The 18,235-nt window shown below is 42.6% G+C and overlaps 1 protein-coding gene across 6 annotated transcripts in view; it reads right to left on the bottom strand.

Annotated features, from left to right (window-relative positions):
* Nucleotides 1–18,235, bottom strand: part of PPP1R12B (protein phosphatase 1 regulatory subunit 12B) — a 144,591-nt gene that overhangs the window by 21,722 nt on the left and 104,634 nt on the right. For 5 of the 6 annotated variants that reach the window (XM_056845088.1, XM_056845086.1, XM_056845089.1 and 2 more), the window contains 5 exons: nucleotides 11,559–11,575; nucleotides 10,971–11,118; nucleotides 9,654–9,758; nucleotides 8,648–8,701; nucleotides 6,758–6,808 (listed from right to left, as the gene is read on the bottom strand). In XM_056845088.1, the coding sequence (XP_056701066.1) occupies nucleotides 6,758–6,808; nucleotides 8,648–8,701; nucleotides 9,654–9,758; nucleotides 10,971–11,118; nucleotides 11,559–11,575 (375 nt within the window). The remainder of the gene's footprint in view (nucleotides 1–6,757; nucleotides 6,809–8,647; nucleotides 8,702–9,653; nucleotides 9,759–10,970; nucleotides 11,119–11,558; nucleotides 11,576–18,235) is intronic. The other variant, XM_056845087.1, reaches the window with a different exon arrangement.

The raw sequence follows: 18,235 nt of genomic DNA, 5'->3' as shown, positions 1-18,235 counted from the left end.
ATACTTGATCCTACTTTGTAGCAACTAGGCAGAAGATTTTGCATTTGTGCTCTTAGGTCACAAACGAGGCAGGATGAAGCCTAGTTCGGCATTCCCATTTGAATTCTTTTAGGCCCCTCATAAATTCTCGTTAATACATTTTAGCATGACCTTGAAAGTGGTTATAATGCATCTTGGGCTCAAACTAGTGCTGGGGTGGGAGTGTTCAACATGTCAGTCTCTACCCTTTTCAACTAAGGACCAGACATCAGGGTATACAATGAATTCTAACCTCAGCTTTTGAAAGGTATCTTTTAAAGAGATAAAGTGAAACCCAAATAGGACTTGACTTCAAAGAATTATCACACTCCGTAAAAAACATCTGAAGCTCCTTTACAGGGCAACAGAAAATTGTAACCATCTCCAGTGAGGCAGGAAATGGCTTTCATCACTGCCTCTGTTTCAGAGATTCAGCAGCTCCTGTTCTTCTAGCACAGACATTTCTTCTTGTTCAAAGCAATGAAGCCAAATCCTGCTTGGTTCTCAATACAAAAGGGAAATAAACTCACAAGGAATGGCAAATAGGGGGGGAAATGCACCTTGGTAACAGAAACATTTGCCTATCATGTAATTAACTATGCACAGCAAAGTCAGTGTAATGTTTTCAATGGCAGCACATATGACAGCAGGAAGACAGCAGTTCTCCAAAACAGCTAAGAAAGAAAAACGCAAAGTCAAAGGGGGACAATCAATGCTTTAACCACTCAGAAAGCTTTGCTCTACGTCTCAAATGACAGAAGGCCTAAATGAGGTTTAGAAGAAACTACAAGCTTGACAGACCCTTGTGGAGTAGTTTTGTGAGAACGACTCTTTCTTCGTCTCAACTGTTGGCTTTTACTGTTGTTAAATCCAATTACACACCTTTGATTGGGACATTTATACATTTGCTGATGAAACAGCTATTTAGAACTTCATCCACCATTTGCTATCGTTGTAACATTATTTACTGCTGCAGCTTTTATCAGATTTTTATTATGTATATTTGTATATTGATGGTCTCTACCTCTTACAATGCCTTGGATGTTTTATGGATATGAGGTGATCTTTATTAACCTACATAAATTCATCTCCCTGTTCTATCAATGCACACACACAAAGACCCAGGTCATCTTCAAGCAATATCCTGCAGTTAAGAAGAACTGAACTGGGAGAAATATAAAATTCCAGGGAGTATTAGTCTGCTGCACCCAAAATGCCTAACAGTGCAATCCCATGTAGAGTTACACCAGCCTAAGCACACTGAAATCAGCTGGTTTAGTCAAGAGCAACTCTGCAGAAAACGGAAATGTAAGTGTCTTATTAATGGCACCTTAAATATTAACAAAGCAAATATTCATGAGCCACAGCCTACTTTGTGCACTGCTTGCACAGGGGCATTGATTTTCAAAAGCTTGTTCAACAATACATTGACCTATCTTTAAGGTATCACAAGATGTTATTTTGGGAGAAATAGAGTTATAAAACGATTTCCTCAAAGATGCCACACAAAAAAGCCTCACGCCATTTTACTTCCTTATACAAATGAGAGCTGTAAACTTTGGCCTGCCTTGCAATTCAGAGAAAAAGAGAACCCATGCATCAAAGCTAATTCAGCTTAATGCTGGCATGAATAATGCTGTAAGGCAAGAGGTTGCTGTAACTGTGTGAGGTCTGCAGAAGAACCATCCTGAATGGCACAGGGTCTCTAGAATGGGGAGATTCTCTCTTGCTCTGCTCATGCAGGAGTATGTGAGGGGTGGATTCCTGACAATTCCTCCTCCTCCTCCCTCCAGCCAACCCATGTACCTCATGATGTTCCCGAGGCTCCCTTGACCCAAGTTGCAACCCTCAGAGGACTGCTATGGGAAGGTGAGGCAGCAAAGACCTCATCCAAGAACTGGTCCTGTGTTGATGAGTTGGATCCAAGCAGTTGTTCATCAGTTGCTTGGGAGAAATGAATTTTTGCCCCAAATATTAGCCCAAGACAAGAGTCACTGGAAAAGACAATCACGCTAGGAAAAGTTGAAGGCAGCAGGAAAAGAGGAAGACCCAACAAGAGATGGATTGACTCTATAAAGGAAGCCTCGGCCCTCAGTTTGCAAGACCTGAGCAAGGCTTTTAAAGATAGGACGTTTTGGAGGACATTGATTCATAGGGTCACCATGAGTCGGAAGCGACTTGACGGCACTTAACACACACATTAGCTCACACAATGCCTGAGGCACTGCTGCCGGATTGTTAGTTTATTTATTTACAATTTACTAAGCAGACTTTAGTTACACTCAGATTGCATGATTCCCACAACTAATATGCATTAATCATGTGCATGTCTTATGTGTATGTAAATAAATGCTACATTCACACAACCTGAGGAATCTTGATTGCAGTATTCCAGGATGATCATATGTAGGGATACACACGCATATAAAATCATCATATTACCATTTATGTTACAATCTACAGGGGTAAAATTATTTTGTTTAAATTAGTTGTAAAATTAGTCATGTTTCTTCACAAATGTACCCAAACCACCAAGAGAAAGAACTGGATAATACTAAATGCCCTCAAAAGATGTTGAGTGGAGAGCTGTGCTCGAACTTACAGAGTTGGGCCCTTGGTGTCAGGCCTTTGCCTTTTAGCTGGAGTAAAGGCTCTTGGCATGAGTTAGGCCAGGTTCTGGCTACACGTCAAGTGGTAATGTTTAGTCTGTCTTCCTGGGAACCGCTTATCTCGGGGTTGCCTAGCAATGTTTACCTTTTCAGTCCGTAGTGTCTTAAGCATGTAACCTGCCTGTGTTCACCATTACTAGCCTTACCTGCCTGAAGGCAGTCAGTCCTTTAATCTGTCTTATTGCTCCTAATAAAGTATTACTGCTTCAGAGCTACCTGCCTGGATGAGTTTGCTTGTGAGATGCTAGGGACAGACGCCTGATCCTGACACTTGGGCAAGGACTTGTATGTACACTGCACCTTATTTCTATGGTTGGGAGTCAAGAAGCAAACTGCTGCATTTACTAGGGCTCAACAATACTGGAGGGAGATGTTTTGCAAAATTAAAAAAACCCTTATAATATGAATAGAAAAGGTTGTGCTTATGATGCACCCTGGAATCCTTGACAGCGGGGGAAATTGCCTGAGTTGGTTTAAGTAGATTTGGCCTCTGAAAAAGCAGAATCAGGGGTATGGCTTTCTGGGAGCACCAGCACGCTTGTGTAGCCAGCTTTGAAAGTTCAAAAATCAGCGGATATCTCTCTTTCTTGTCTTCTTCATGCTCTTCTCTCTTCGACAGTTATATCTACAGCTGAAGTTAGTGTTCCTATTTGATTCATGGCATGGATGGGGAGGGGGATTGATGTTTTTCCAAGGTCCAAGCTTGGACTGGGAAGTCTCTCCCATTGGTGCCTTTTGTATGAAGACTTTGCCTGCTACCAAGAGGAGTCTTCCTGACTGCCAAGATTGCTCTCCCCAGAACCACTGGAAAATGTACCCCTCTTTTGGCATTCATTTAAGGAAAGTTCCAAAGAAGTCAAAAAATGTTTGAATGCCTCCCCTTTTTTTGGGTAGCCACACTCTCCAGCATCACTTCACCTCACTGAAAGAACAACCTCTTCCTGTCCCCAGTACCTGTTGGGAAGTTCTAGATTTGAACCCAGTAGCACCTCAGAGACCAATAAATTTTTTGGGTTACAAGCTTTCAAGTGTCAAAGCTCCCTTCATCAGATACCACTTCTGTGGAGTTGCAGAGGGCCTCTAAAACAAGCTGAATCACAGGCCTGGAGCACCTGGTGAATCACGGTCATTTTTTCCTTTTAAAAATTTCCTCTTTATTCACACAAAAAGTGCAACTGTTACACAGGCAGTAAGATTTGGCAGATGGCCCATGTCACTGAGGACAAATGAAGCTAACACAAAGTTGGGAGGGGCTGTGGCTCTGTGGTAGGGCACCTGCTTGGAATGCAGAAGGTCCCAGGTTCAGTCCCCAGCATCCCCAGCCCAGGAGGGCAACAAAGAAGATGAGGGGTCTGGACACCAAGTCCTATGAGGAAAGGCTGAAGGAGCTGGGTATGTTTAGCCTGAAGAGAAGACTGAGAGGGGATATGATAACCATGTTCAAGTATGTTCAAGTATTTGAGGGGCTGTCATATAGAAGATGGTGCTGAGTTGTTTCCTGTTGCCCAAGAAGGCCGGACCAGAACCAACGGGTTGACATTAAATCAAAAGAGTTTCCGTCTAGACCAGTGGTCGGCAAACTCATTAGTCAACAGAGCCAAATATCAACAGTACAACGATTGAGATTTCTTTTGAGAGCCACCTAAACAAATAAAGGGAGAAGAAAGAGGGGGCAGGAAATCAGCTTGCTTTCCCCATCATTTCCCCCACCCTGCAGTTATTTATGGAGCCTTCAGCTCGCTTTTATTAAGTCCCATCAACATAAATAACACCATTAGGGTCGCCCAACTCCTGCAACTGAGATTTTTTACTAGGTTAGCAATGGGAGTGGGGTGGAAGGAGCCCCAGTGTCTGCCTGCCCTCAACAAATGCTGTATCTCCCATTCAGCCCCAACACAGCAGCCACCGACTCTATGCCTCCAGAGTGATCTCGTGCAAATCACGCCCCGTCGCCGCCGCTATCTCCCCCCAACCCCACGCAATGGGTGGCCTGCTCTGCAGTCCGGGAGGGATTCCCCCCCTGCGCCCCACTGCCGCCGCCCTCCCCTCCTTCCCGGGCCGGCTGGGCGAGGCTGCGGTGGCAGCGGGAGCGCACGGGGCGCGCAGCTCGCTCCTGCCCAGCGTGAGGCGGAGCCTGCCTCTCTCCCCCGCCTGGGCGGCCGGCCGCCGCCTCTCCTCGCCGCCTCTGATCCCTCCCCACCGGAGAGAGAGAGAGAGAGGAGGGAAGGCTGGGGGAGGGGGTGCCACCTCCCGCTCGCCTGCTGGCTCCTTCCTGGGCCGGCTGGGCGAGGCAGCGGCGGTAGCGGGAGTGCACGGGGCGCGCAGCCCACTCCGGCCCAGACTGAGGCAGAGCCTGCCTCTCCCCCCCACTTGCAGCAGCAGCCTGGGCGGCCGGCCACCGCCTCTCCCCACCGCCTCTGATCCCTCCCCACGGGAGAGAGAGAGGAGGGGAGGACGGGGGGACGGGGCACCACCTCCCGCTCACCTGCTGGCTCCTCCCGCCTGGGGTGAGCTGGACCCCGGCGGGAGCGTGGCACCTCTGCCTGGTTGGGCGCAGGGATGCGAAGGAGCCGCTCAGCCGACGGCCGGGGGGGGGTGAGGCGGGGAGCTGCACTCAAGGGGCCAAAGAGCTGCATGCGGCTCTGGAGCCACGGTTTGCCGACCACTGGTCTAGACATTAGGAAGAATTTTCTAACAGAGCAGTTCCTCAGTGGAACAGGCTTCCTCAGGAGGTGGTAAGCTCTCCTTCCCTGGAGGTTTTTAAGAAGAGGTTAGATGGCCATCTGTCAGCAATGCTGATTCTATGACCTTAGGCAGATGATGAGAGGGAGGGCATCTTGGGCATCTTTTGGTCAGTAGGGTGTGGGGGGGAGGTAGTTGTGAATTTCCTGCATTGTGCAGGGGGTTGGACTTGATGACCCTGGTGGTCCCTTCCAACTCTATGATTCTATGATCTCCTATTAAAGGGACTAGGCAAGTAGGTGAGGTGAAAGACCTCTACCTGAGACCCTGGAGAGCCGCTGCCAGTCTGCATTGACAATACTGACTTTGATGGACCAAGGGTCTGATTCAGTAGACGGCAGTTTCAGGCGTGCATGTGTAAGAGTTTGTGTTAGGATTTGCACTGGCAAACAAAGCTAACACAAGCTCTTACTTTGTGTTAGCTTCATTTGCCTTCAGTGAGACACTGGCTGCCTGCCAAATTTTACTGGCTACATGACAGGGTTTTTGTTTTTTTGCTTGAATGAAAGGGACAATGATTTAAAAAAGGGAGGTGGAAATAATGACAATTCAATAGCAAGCCAGGATGGTTAACAGGCACGAAAGAGGTAGCCCTGGTGAAAAATTCAGGAGACACCCCCCCCACATGAAAAAAATTCCAAGGTCAAACATTAAGCTCAGCATTAGTGTTTACCTGTACAAGGCTACCTGTAAGCTAAAGTTCATTCACTAAGGCAGGGACAGACAACTACTGCATTCTCAGGGGGCCACACAGTTCTGCACATGGTTAGCTACGGATTGTTACGGTTTACTTTGCAGCCCAAATGGATTCCTTCAAAAGTAGTCAGGCTCTGTAACAAATGTGTCACCATTTAGCAGTAAGGAGCACACACAGTCAGGCAAATCCAAGCCGTTACATGCAAAATCCAAAGGAGACGCAATATTAAAGCTCAGAATATGTCTCCTGCGAATGGAAAACATTTCTCCTTACAAGTGAAGCACTGGAGAACATTTTATCACACCATGACGACATTTGGAAGGGTAGCCATCGCTCAGCTAAATGATGCCAGAAGGCAACTGCAGCTTCTTTTAAGCATAAGATAGGCTTGGATAACAATTATAATAACTTGTATATAAATACTGCAAAACAAAAAGCTCGAAACTAAGGCTTGGAATATGCTTTCAGCTAAAAAGGAATACAGAGGATAACCAACAGAGGGCAGTATGATGTTAAAATATTCATTCAACAATAAGGTTTTTATGAGATGTGACACTTTGCCCCCTTCAAGATTCTTGTGTAATGACACTACTCAGTACAGAAAAGAATACTAGCACAGAATTTTTCATACCTTCATTTCCTCTTCCATTTCAGAAAGTTTCCGCTCAAGGGCTCGTTTTTCCTGTTTAGGAACAATATTTTCACAACCATGATCTTGTGTGATGATATCTGGGAAACAGCCATATAAGTGGAGGACCCACAAGGACTTGGGAAGGGCATCAAATTTTCCCTCCCCCACTATTTCCTGTCTCTTCCCTGAAAGCCCCCATAGCCCCTGCCCTTTTCCTGCTTCCTTCTCCCCCCGCCCCCAGCCAACCTACCTTTATATGCCCCTATCTTTTGCTTTCCTTCTTTCCCTCCCCCTGGAAGCCCCTCTTCAGGAAAATTATGGCCAGTTGCACAGGGCTGGCCACTGATGCAGAATCTGCAAGGACTTGCAGGGAGCACCTCATTTGCCCCTGTATCCCCTTCCCCACATTATTTCCTCTTTCCCTTCTCCTGGCAACCTCTATATCCTCACCTCCTTCTCTCCTTCCCACCCATCAACAAAGCAGCCCTTTATCTGCCTCTCATCATCAGCTATACTCATTATTTATTTACTTCATTTATAACCCCCCCCCTTTCGCCTCAGAGGACCCAAAGCTGCTGACATCATTCTCCTCTTCTCCATTTTATCCTCACAACTACCCTTTGATGTAAGTTAGGCGGAGAATGTGTAACTGTCCCAAGATCAATCACTGAGCTTCCATGCCAGAGTGGTACTTTGAACCTGGGTCGCCCATATCCTAGTTTGAAACTCTAACCACTACACCACACTGGCTTTTGTGTATATGTGTGTGTGAAAGAGAGCGAGAGAGAGACTTTTGAACAGCTGCAAGCAGCCAGTTCTGCTGATTCATGCAAGTCATGTGGTATCAAGTCGTCTGGCGGTTGCTGGTAGGACTGGCCCCAATCAGTCCTCCCTCAAAAGCCCCTTTTACTGACGGAAACTAAGGCTTGAAGGATAAAACCCTGTAAAAATTATACACACACATATATATAATTTTAGATTTTTCTGCAAACCTGGGACATTTTTTCAGGTTAGTAGAAAGATCTGTTCATGGCTCTATTCTCTGGATTTAAGTATCCACAGATCTGGCTATGTTGAGAATTAGATAAATTGATATCAAGAATCACAGGGTACCCCAATAGCCTGAGTGGGCCACCAGGTGAATTTCACAGTTATTTGTGTAATTTGTTTAAAATAGCTATAAATCCATTGTTAGGTGCATAACAGATTAAAAACTATATACATTACAGCAACTTTAAAACATTAAACTATTATATATCAAGTAAGCAAAATAAAAGTCTGTGAGACCTTTCTAGTTAGAGGGTACAGTTGCAGAACTGACCAGTTTCAAATCTTTACACTGTCATTAACTGGGTAAACTTGGTCAATCACTATTCTTCAAGGACAGGCTTGATAAAAATATGATCAATATGTAGATAGATTAGGCATCAACTACTTTACTGGGACGGTAATTTCTGAGTCCCATTATATAGAGCATGTGCATGCTGCCTTTAGTCCTGCAAAAATACAACCCTTTAAACAAATACCTGGTTGAATATAATTCTTTTAACTGGACATCTTAAAAATAAAGATCAGCAACCAGGAAAATAATCAGGCTGGAATCCACCAGAGAAAAGGTCCTCAACAGATGACTTAAGTTCCTAGGCGGGCATGAACTGGGAATTTATTAAATAGCAGCATTTTATTATGCAGTAGAAATGGAACGGTTTACAGTGAGCAAATATGCTGATAGACAAGTCTGAGAAGTAAAACTGCTCAGGAGTTGAGTGTTACCTAAGAATTCTCAGAGCAGGAACTGAATCCGCTTTCTGAAATAGCATTTCCTTTCCAAAATGCACTCCACAGTCAAGCTAAATAAGGAAACAGATACTGGAAAGCAGAAATACATACCCGCTTTTCCATTTCAAGCATGCTTGAACGGTCAGAGGTTTTTTCTTGCTTCTGCTATTGAAATGAAAAACAGTTTTTTTAAAAAACTATACAGACACTATAATTACTTCTGAAATTCATATTCCCTGGACTTGAAATACAAACTTCAACAGGTTGAAAAGCATTATTACCCTGAATTCTTCTCTGGCTCCAACACCTACATGCATACTGCAAAGGGCACAACAAATTACATGCAACAGCGAAGAACTCCTGTGGGGGAAATCTTTTCCTTGAGCGTTCTAAACTTGTTCGTAATTTCTGGGCCTTTCCCATGAACTCCAACTACCTCCTCAAATGCTCCCAAGATCATATACGTTGAGGATGCTCAACTGCAGAAAGCAAGCTGGTAGCCAGCCAGTGGGCTCTTTCTCCCTCCCCCTTCTTCTGCTGCTACAGCCAAGATGCATGCTGGGAAATGTAGTCGGGAAGTTGCTTGACGTTACATTATGATGCACTTCAGAGATTACACTTCCCAAGGTGCAACTCGTTGCCTTGGGCATTGCAGAAACAGATTCCAAGATGCTTTGGGGGGGGCGCTCTCATCAACATCCTACTGAAGCAACAAGGTAAATGGGATGTGGAGGGTGAAGATTAGGGGCTCATGGAGAGAAATTGGCAATTTGTAAGTAACATTGGAGAAGTTGGGAGGAAAGAAACGACAGCTTTACAATGCTGCTTCTGAAGCACACCTTGGGGAGGTCATCTATGTGTAATTAAAGTTATTTAAAAAGAAAATTGTTATAATTGTTTAAAAATATATAATTGTTAAAAAATAGTGACATCTGTTACTGCACCAAGTACTTCCGTTTTTCTTTTCTTTTCTTTCTTTTCTTTTTTTTTGTCTGAGAAGCAACAATAATCCTTCTCAAATGCCAGGAACTCCTTATTATAAAGGGTTAAACAAAACCACAGTCTTCTTTCCTGCATTCTCAGTATTATAGTACTTTTTATTCTCACATATTCTCACCTGTGCTACTTTGTCCAACTTTGATTTGATATCGACAATCTCCACCTGGGCATCTTGTAGTTTTGACTTCAACTTTTGATTTTCAGCCAGGGCACTCTCATACAGCTGAATGGCAAAAAGACAATTGCAAATCTCCCTCAGTATCTGACTTCATCTTTTGAAACACCAATGGTTGTATAATGGCTATGTTCTTCCAATCTGCCACTGTGACCCAGACTGCTGGTCAACAGACTATTTTAACTGCCAATATCACTGGGAATTCGTCTTCTTTTAAGGAGAGAAGGTTAAAAACAAATCAAAAGCACAGAATGTCAACCATACACGTACGTCTACATCTCCTGTGCTTTGACAAAGTGGTTTTCAAACTCTGTTCTGAGGAAGCTGAGGCATTTCAGAAGCATATCAGAGGCAAATTTCTCTAATGTTTACTTATCAACCATTGCTGATCTTCCCTACAATACACAGACTTATGGGAGTGCTGCACCACTCCAGGGTATGCCCTTTCAGCCCATATGGGATGAAGGCAAAGCCAAATAGTACATCCTAGATACACTCAAAGACCATCTATTATGCCCAAGGCTTCCATGAGAGACAATCAGGGGTTCTTATCAACCTGATGGATTCTAATTTGAAGTGATACTCAGCATTTATTTATTTATTGTCGTCAAGTCATATCTGATTTATGGCAACCCCGTAGTGATTTCAAAGCAAGAGGCGTTTGGGAGTAGTTTGCCACTGCCTGCCTCCGCATCACAACCCAGGTATTCCTTGGTGGTCACCCATCCATATACTAGCCAGGGCCAACTCTGTTTAACTTCTGAGATCTGACGAGATCAGGCTAGCCAGGTCAGGGCGATACTCAGCATACCATACAGGTAATTCCTTTTGCCTTTCAACTATTACTATTTTTAAATGTTTGAGATTACTTTGCTTAGCATCTGGCCCACAGATAGAACCCTATCTGCCACTAATTTCAACTTCTAATTTCACCAACACTTCTATCTGATATTTTGAGCTAGTTATGCACAAAGCTGAGAAGTTTTTCAGATACCCATACATTAAATTCAGGTTTACAGTACAGCATATTTACATTCCACCCACCATCAATGGTGGCTCAAAGAGGCTTACATATTTAATTCTACAGGTAGGAAAATGAGTAGAAGATAGTTACCTACCTTAAGCCACTCAAAGCAAACCCATGGAAGGTACCCAGAATGGGTGCATTAATGCACCAAACTCAGATATATATAAGCTGTTGATAAATTATTAAAGATGGTAAGGAAGAAAGACTCCTCATTGCCCATTTCTATGACCTACTTTTTTATAATCCCTGCTACTGTCATCCTCGGTTCTGCTGCTGAGGGCGGCCAAGCGATTCTCTCTCCTGGTGTAGGCACTGCTGCGGCCTGAGGGCCGATCACCATAGCTATCACTGGTGCCAGCAGTTGAACTTGCAGCGTCCAACCTGGAGACAGATGTCATGCCAGAACACACTATGAAAAAGCCCCTTCACTCGGTCTCATGACACTGCATTTCTCCAGACAGATTTCACACACACACCCAATAATGTGGGATCGTTACGGAAAAGATGCCCCAACACATGCAACGTATAAATTCTTCCCTACAAGTATTGCTCTCCATGCAGGTAGAAAGGAAAGATGTGGGAAAGAAATTCTGCCCTCAGTTGGATGAAATATTTACCCCCTTTTCCACTCACTGATAATATAAATTTGATTTGGGGAAAGAGAAAGGACTTCAAGATCATGGTACCATTGATAGTTTTTGAAATTTTTACAGGAGGGCTGGTTCTAACTTCATCAGCAGGAGAAAACATTTTTCATTCAAAAAATGGCAAATAGCATTATTAAAATGCATGCTTTAAGAAAAGTTTGCTGAAAATCTTACCTGGAAAGTCTTTCATGCTATAAGAGGGAAACAACAGAAAATAGAATTAGTGACGTAAAAGGATACCAGCATTACAATGCCAGCTTCTGAGCTGCAGACACTCAAGTCTCTCAGTTAGAGAAATAACTGACAGCACCATAATTCAACTGCTCAGAATTGCTGGACCTTGTCAACGTTGTTGCTGAATCACTACAAATAAACTGTACAATATTCAAGCCGCCTTTGTTTATAAACAAGGTCACTGCTCTCAGATATTTATGTCATCTGGTTAACATTAGGGTGACCTTGATTATATCCTTCACTAAAGAACCAGAAGTGTAAACTTAAACTACTTGGAAAGTCTGATGTTTGTGTGCAACATGTGATTATATTCTGCAAATTACATACATTGCTAATTAAGGCCATTTTGTGAGTATGATTGCCCCATCATTCTCAAACACAGTATTTTTCTCCATACTCAAACTAGGTGTCACTAGAGAGAAGACAATATACAGCTATTCCTTTAAAAGAGCTAACATACAATGGTCGAAGCTCACTGCAGAAGCCTATGCCTTCAAGAAACTGGCCAACAGCAACAGAAGCAAAACAGAATCCATAATTGAAATGTATTTCTGTCCCCCGTGATCTGCATTGTTTTAGTGTTCTGGGCTGTTAAAACATACAGTGAGATGGTTAGAAACCTGCTTAAGAATGCTTCTGTGCCTTGACTGAGATAACCAACCATCTCTGTACTGTACAGCAATGGTATGATTGTCACGAGAACACAAGGTCTTGGGTACCAGACCTGCATCATGTCAAAAGGTTAGGACTGACAAAACAGCAGCACAATCCTAAGAGTTATCCTCTTCTTAACCATTAGAATTGCACTGTAAATGTCTTTGTTTTGGAGTACATGTTGGAAACTGTTGACATTTTACACCTTGCTGTCCAACTGATTACATTCCAGCCTTCTGGATGGCCAAATATCCCAAGTATAATTACAGAGTTATCTGAGAATATCAGTAGCTTACTTTTCTGGTTACCTCTGAATTCGACCAGAATAATTCTTAATTACAGTGAATCTGGTGAATTTCAAACAAATGGTGCAGCAGCTTATCAATAAATGCTGTCTTTAGAAAATGAGAAGGAAAGGTGGGTTTTATTTATTTGACCTAAATTGAGTTAGCCACAGTATTGCAATTTGTGACAATGCTAGCAAAACCAGTTGGTATGTTATATCCTAATCATTTAAGCAAGAATTTATGCAGATCTGAAAGCCTTAATTTAAAAGGCAGATTTCTTTGGTATATCTTTGTGGACAGCCTTTAAGTAAAACGATCTGAACTGAACACTGCTCCCAAGATTTGGGTCAACAAATCTTGACTGAATACAATAGGGCACTCACCTCAAAGAGAGTTTTTTTAATTAAAGTGGTTTGCAACAACAACTCCAAGGTTTCTCCATAATAGCTAACTAAAAAGACAGTCCAAATCAGATCTGTTAGGTTTGAACAACACTTTACCCCTACTGGCTTTCAGGATGAAATAATTCTAACACTTTCATTGTTACCATAAAACTATCAATAGTCCAAGTTCTTGTATTTTTTCCAACAGGGAAGAGATTTTCTTTCTAGACCTACTCACTGAAGTACAAAAAACAATTTTGTGTCTTTTAGCCCAGAGTTATTTCTGACAGAAAACTATTAAAAAATGATTAATAAAAAGCTTGAATTGAAATTCTTTTCCGCGTATTACGTAATCCTGTGTTAATCCTTTTCAATGACAGCTCTGAACACTATGACAAATTTATGAAGATAATCCATTTAATTTTAAGATTAGTAGGTATTACATTCTAAATATTTACATAGTGGAACAATGCTGAGAAAGTCTTCCAACAGGAAGCCTCTTTAAAGCAGAGACATGAGAGAGACAGGGAAAGGTACAGGCACAGTAAAGATAAATACAGGTATGTGTCAATTAAAATTACATTGTCATCTTATGAAAAGGGGGGGAAAGTGACAGTATTTTTCAGACAGGCTTTGGTCAAGAATGTCATGTGCTCAAATATGAAATCAAGAATGAGACAGAATGAAAAGTCTTCCCAAGGAGACTCTCTCTGAAGCATTTTCAGTTTTGAAGGATTTCTGATGGAAGAGACTGTGAACATTAAATAGCAATACATTCTAACAGTGTAATTCGTGCCAAAGGTAAAGAGAAATGAACACTAAACCAGAGCCCAGCCCAACAAGTAGAAGGTAAGAAAATTATTAGACCAAAGTGCAGACTCTTAACCATACTTCTTGGAACTGTTTCACTAAATTACTTATCTGAGGCCTTGTCAAATTACTCAAGTTAGTAAGTTAACAAGTTACAGGAAGTAATTTGACATTTCATACGTTGTTCTCTGGAAAACTTAAGAACTTCTACAATATTTGGAATCCTTGGATATATCTGGCCTGTTTGTATTCCCACATAAACCAAGATTGCATGATTAAGTTTATGAAAACTGAGGTTGGGACAAGAGTAAACTTTCTGTGCTATAGATAGATTTAGAAAAAACAGCCAGCCTTTGACATGGCAGCTGTCGGTAATGACTACATTTTACTTAACCAGTTCCCATACAGGCTTCCCCCCCCCCCCCCCCTTAAGACTGAAAACAATGATTGGCAGAAAAGTACTTAAATAAAACTATTCCCCAGATGAGAAATGGAAATCCTCTCCCTTATGAAAAAAAAATATTGTATTTAAACAAATCCCAGAAATATCAGCCAATATGAATACGGTCCTTTGTAAGAACACTTTCAAAAGCAAATATATTTGAAATCACTTTGGGAAGATTGCGCAACACTCATATGTGCACTGCATACCGTAAGAACATTTAACAATCCAGGATCACATTTTTTTCCTACAAAATACTGCTCACAGCAGTATTTTCCAAAGGCAGTGCCTATCAACAAATGATCATGACAACTCAGACGTTGCTTCCTTCCTGTTATCCCTGGACTTTCTAAAGTTCATTGATAATAGTCCTGAAAGATTTCCACATGAAATCATCCCAGAGCTGCGAAAGAGGCTTAATAGATTCCCCCAAAGCGACAGCAAGCCGGTCCCAGAAAGCCAGTGGCTCACAGTGAGTGTTGGACTAGGACCAGGAAGTCCTGGGTTCAAAACTCACTTAATCTTGAAGCTCGGGTGGCGGCCCTTGGACCAATCGCTTAACCTGGTCAAACTCACAGGGTTGTTGTGAGAATAAAATGGAACATGGGACATGTGTATGTGCCATCCTGAATTTCTAAGAAGAATGACAAGAGAGGAGGAGTATGGCGGCACCTTACATCAGCTGAGCTGTGACTGCTTTTCATTCACAACCTCCCCTGTCATGAGGACTAATGCCTACATCTCTCTTTTGCTACCTGAGATATTCTTTCCACCATCAATACTCGCCAACCCTACTCTCCCTCCTGCTGAGACTCCTTGGATATTTGCACGTAGACATTCCCCTTGCTAAACACTACCATTGAGGGTACGACTTCTTTAAAAGATTCTAAGATAGAACATAATGAACAGGTGACAGTTGTGTTTATGAACCTCAGTGCCCCCCTGATGGGATACCACCATATACAAGAAAAAGCCACCCCTACCATAAGCAACAGCAGATTACTAGGAACTCCTGTTGTCTCCAGGATGGAGAGCAACAGCATGACCAAAGCAGAGGAAGCAGTTTAAAGAGAAACTGCTGCTGCCAACCCACAGAAGAGTATTAAAATGAGACTCCAGGGGGAAGTTGGCTTGGCTGACCCAACTGTGAACCTGCGACAGCAGATGGGGGAAATGAGCAGAAAGGGGCAAATAAAACAGTTGCTACATATTTTTCCCGTCACTGTGCTCACTCCATTTCTGTTTCTAATAAACAGCAAGAAGGCTAGGTATTGGCAACTGCTTAGTAAAGCTGGACAGCAAAAGGATTGTAAGGAGCCAGGAACAACAGGCAGTTTTGATTGTAGATATGCGTAGGAATATAAGAGTCTTGCTTTTAAAAGTCAAAGCTTCAACAGATGGCACTAAGTACATTTAAAACCACGTTCCTTAAAGTTTTTTATGATAACATGAAAGGCGGAGCCAGAACATGAGCAGCCAAGTTCTCCTGCCAAACAAAGAAACTGGCTTAATTTGCTTCAGTTGCTTTCTTCTGTGGCCAGCATGTGACCCCAAAGGATGGATAAGGAAAAGAAATCTAATGTTTACATGGTTTCTCAAAAAGCTTCAAGAACAGTTATGCTTTGTTCTCTCCAACTGGCAGCACTCAAAAAGACAAAGTTATTTAGAGGGGGGATGTTTGAGTGGAATGTATTTTGCTACATTCTCCATTTTAATGTGCTTGAGTAGGGCACATCCTAAATTTTCAGAGGCACTTTTTGGCACACACACACTCACACACAAAGTGTTCAGGGGGCATCAAGATGTTTTAAAAGCTTACATTTTCTTGGGCTTGTTTGTCCTGGCAGTTGCTTTGTTCCCTTTAAAAGACCCTGTTCAAACTAGCTACATGATTCCAACCAGTCAAGGATCCTGTAGACAGCACAGTGCCACATATCCAATCAAGTTAAGCTATACAGCAAATTAATCACTTAGACAACTCTGAATGGAAGGAGAGAAAATGTCAGCCTGTTGCTGCTGAGGCAAATGTACTGATGCTGCCTGTCTTGCCCCGCTGAACTGGGGAGGGGGAAGTAAAGAAACCATTACTGAGTAGGAAGACAGACATTAAGCTAAGGGTGTCAGTTGGTGGATGGAGACTTCGGTGCACCTATTTACTGGGCTGGGAACTGTAGCTTAAACTGGATGCACATCTGAATATAGATGCAGCCTATCCACATGGGATTGCTTTCAACAGAATGCACATTTGTTGGGACATCTGTCTTGCTGGGCTGCGGTTCCAGGTAACGCTAGTATGGTCTCCTAGGCACCAGGTTAATGCATTATTCCCCCCAAAAAAGGTTTGCACTTTACCACCCAATGAAAAACTGACAAGGTGAATGCACTCACTTTCCAGTGGGGGGTGAGTGCAAAAATGTTTGTAAAATTCATGCCCCTAACCTGTTTCAAGTCGGATCTAGGTAAGAGTACTCAATTTAAAAGATTCTAAATACATGGCAGTACGTGAGCTGGGTCTTCCCTGTTCTCCAGGAAAATGCCAAGCTTCATGCATATTTCAAATTTAATTTGGTCTTGGCAAGTAGCATCATGGCTCAGTTGAGCAACCGTGTCTTAGAAGAACTCTGAAGCCCTGACAAACAAAAGGAAGCTGTTGTTAGGTTACTTTCCCTCCTCCCAGCTCATCAGTGTAACTCCCACTGATGTTGGAGAGAATTATTTGCCAAGACAACAGATGCCTTTAGCACAACAAGCTTGTTCCTGTCTAAGTTGCTGAAATCACTGATTCAATGTCCATGGTATAATAACAACGGTGAACTCTGACTAGGAACTGTAAATCACGTTTCTATAGTGGAACTTACATAGGATGAAGGTGAGCCAGTTAGCAGCAGTGATGGGATGGGACATATCAAAGAAAGAATGGCGTGTATAAAGCTGAACACCATAGATTGCTTCTCTGGCCATGTGTTAGGCAGAAGAATGTTATTTTTGCCTACAACAGATTTACAAGCCATGGATTTTAGTTACTTGAAAGCAGGAAAACAGAATTTAAATAAGCATGGATGGACAATAAGCCATTTTTTAAAAATTAGAAGTCTATGTCAACAAGCAGTTGGTATAAGTTGTATCCTATTATAACAGGCTGCTTTTGAAGAGATCTTAGAAACTGGTACAAAATGTGGAAGCAAGGTCAGCCACTCGGAACACATAATTCCAGTGTTGTGTCAAATTGCATTGGTTGCTTAATTGCTTCCAGGCCCAATTCAAATAATGTTTAAGGTTTGCTATGACCTGGATAGCCCCAGATTAGCCTGACCTTATCAGATCTCAAAGCAGGGTTGGCCCTGACTAGTATTCGGAAGGGAGACCTCCAAGGAATACCAAGGTCCTGACATGAAGTCAGGCAGTGGTAAACCACCTCTGAACATCTGTTGACTTGAAAATCGTATGGTGTTGCCATAAGTCAGCTGTGTCTTGATGGCAAAAACAAAAACAAAAAACCCGACGACTTTCACCCTTATCAAACCGCATCTCACTGTACACTCCCCTATGCTAGTTACGTTCTGCAGACAGCTTCCTCCTTAAAGTAGTATCCATACAGTTTCAGTGAAATCACAGGCTTCTCTCATGGTGGGCCCAGTCCTTTAGAACAGCCTGCCAGAGTGAGAAAGGAGGTTGCCCTTACTTGCTATATTTAGGAAGGCATGTAAGACAGAAAGACAGACATCCCCTAGACGGTATTTGGTGAATTACTTCACAGATTTAGCCATGAGTTATTTGGTCCTGTGTGTTGTAATTCTGGAGTATTTTAAATTTGTAGTTTGAGTATTTTATACGGTTATTTTTATATTTTTATATACTGGACTATTATTTTATAAAATGGACCATCCTTGCTACTTCCTTGCTGTACTGTCCACCACCTTGAGTTCGAGGAGATAGAAATTGTTTAAATAAAATAGCATTGAAATGTTCATGAAACCTTACTGTCTTCTTGCTGTGGAAGGGGTTTCAGGCTGCAATACAATACAGGCAGAATGCTTCTCT

This window comes from Euleptes europaea, chromosome 2, assembly GCF_029931775.1.
Source record: "Euleptes europaea isolate rEulEur1 chromosome 2, rEulEur1.hap1, whole genome shotgun sequence".
In the NCBI taxonomy this organism is placed as follows: Eukaryota; Metazoa; Chordata; class Lepidosauria; order Squamata; family Sphaerodactylidae; genus Euleptes; species Euleptes europaea.
This window is presented reverse-complemented; position numbering and strand designations above follow the sequence as displayed.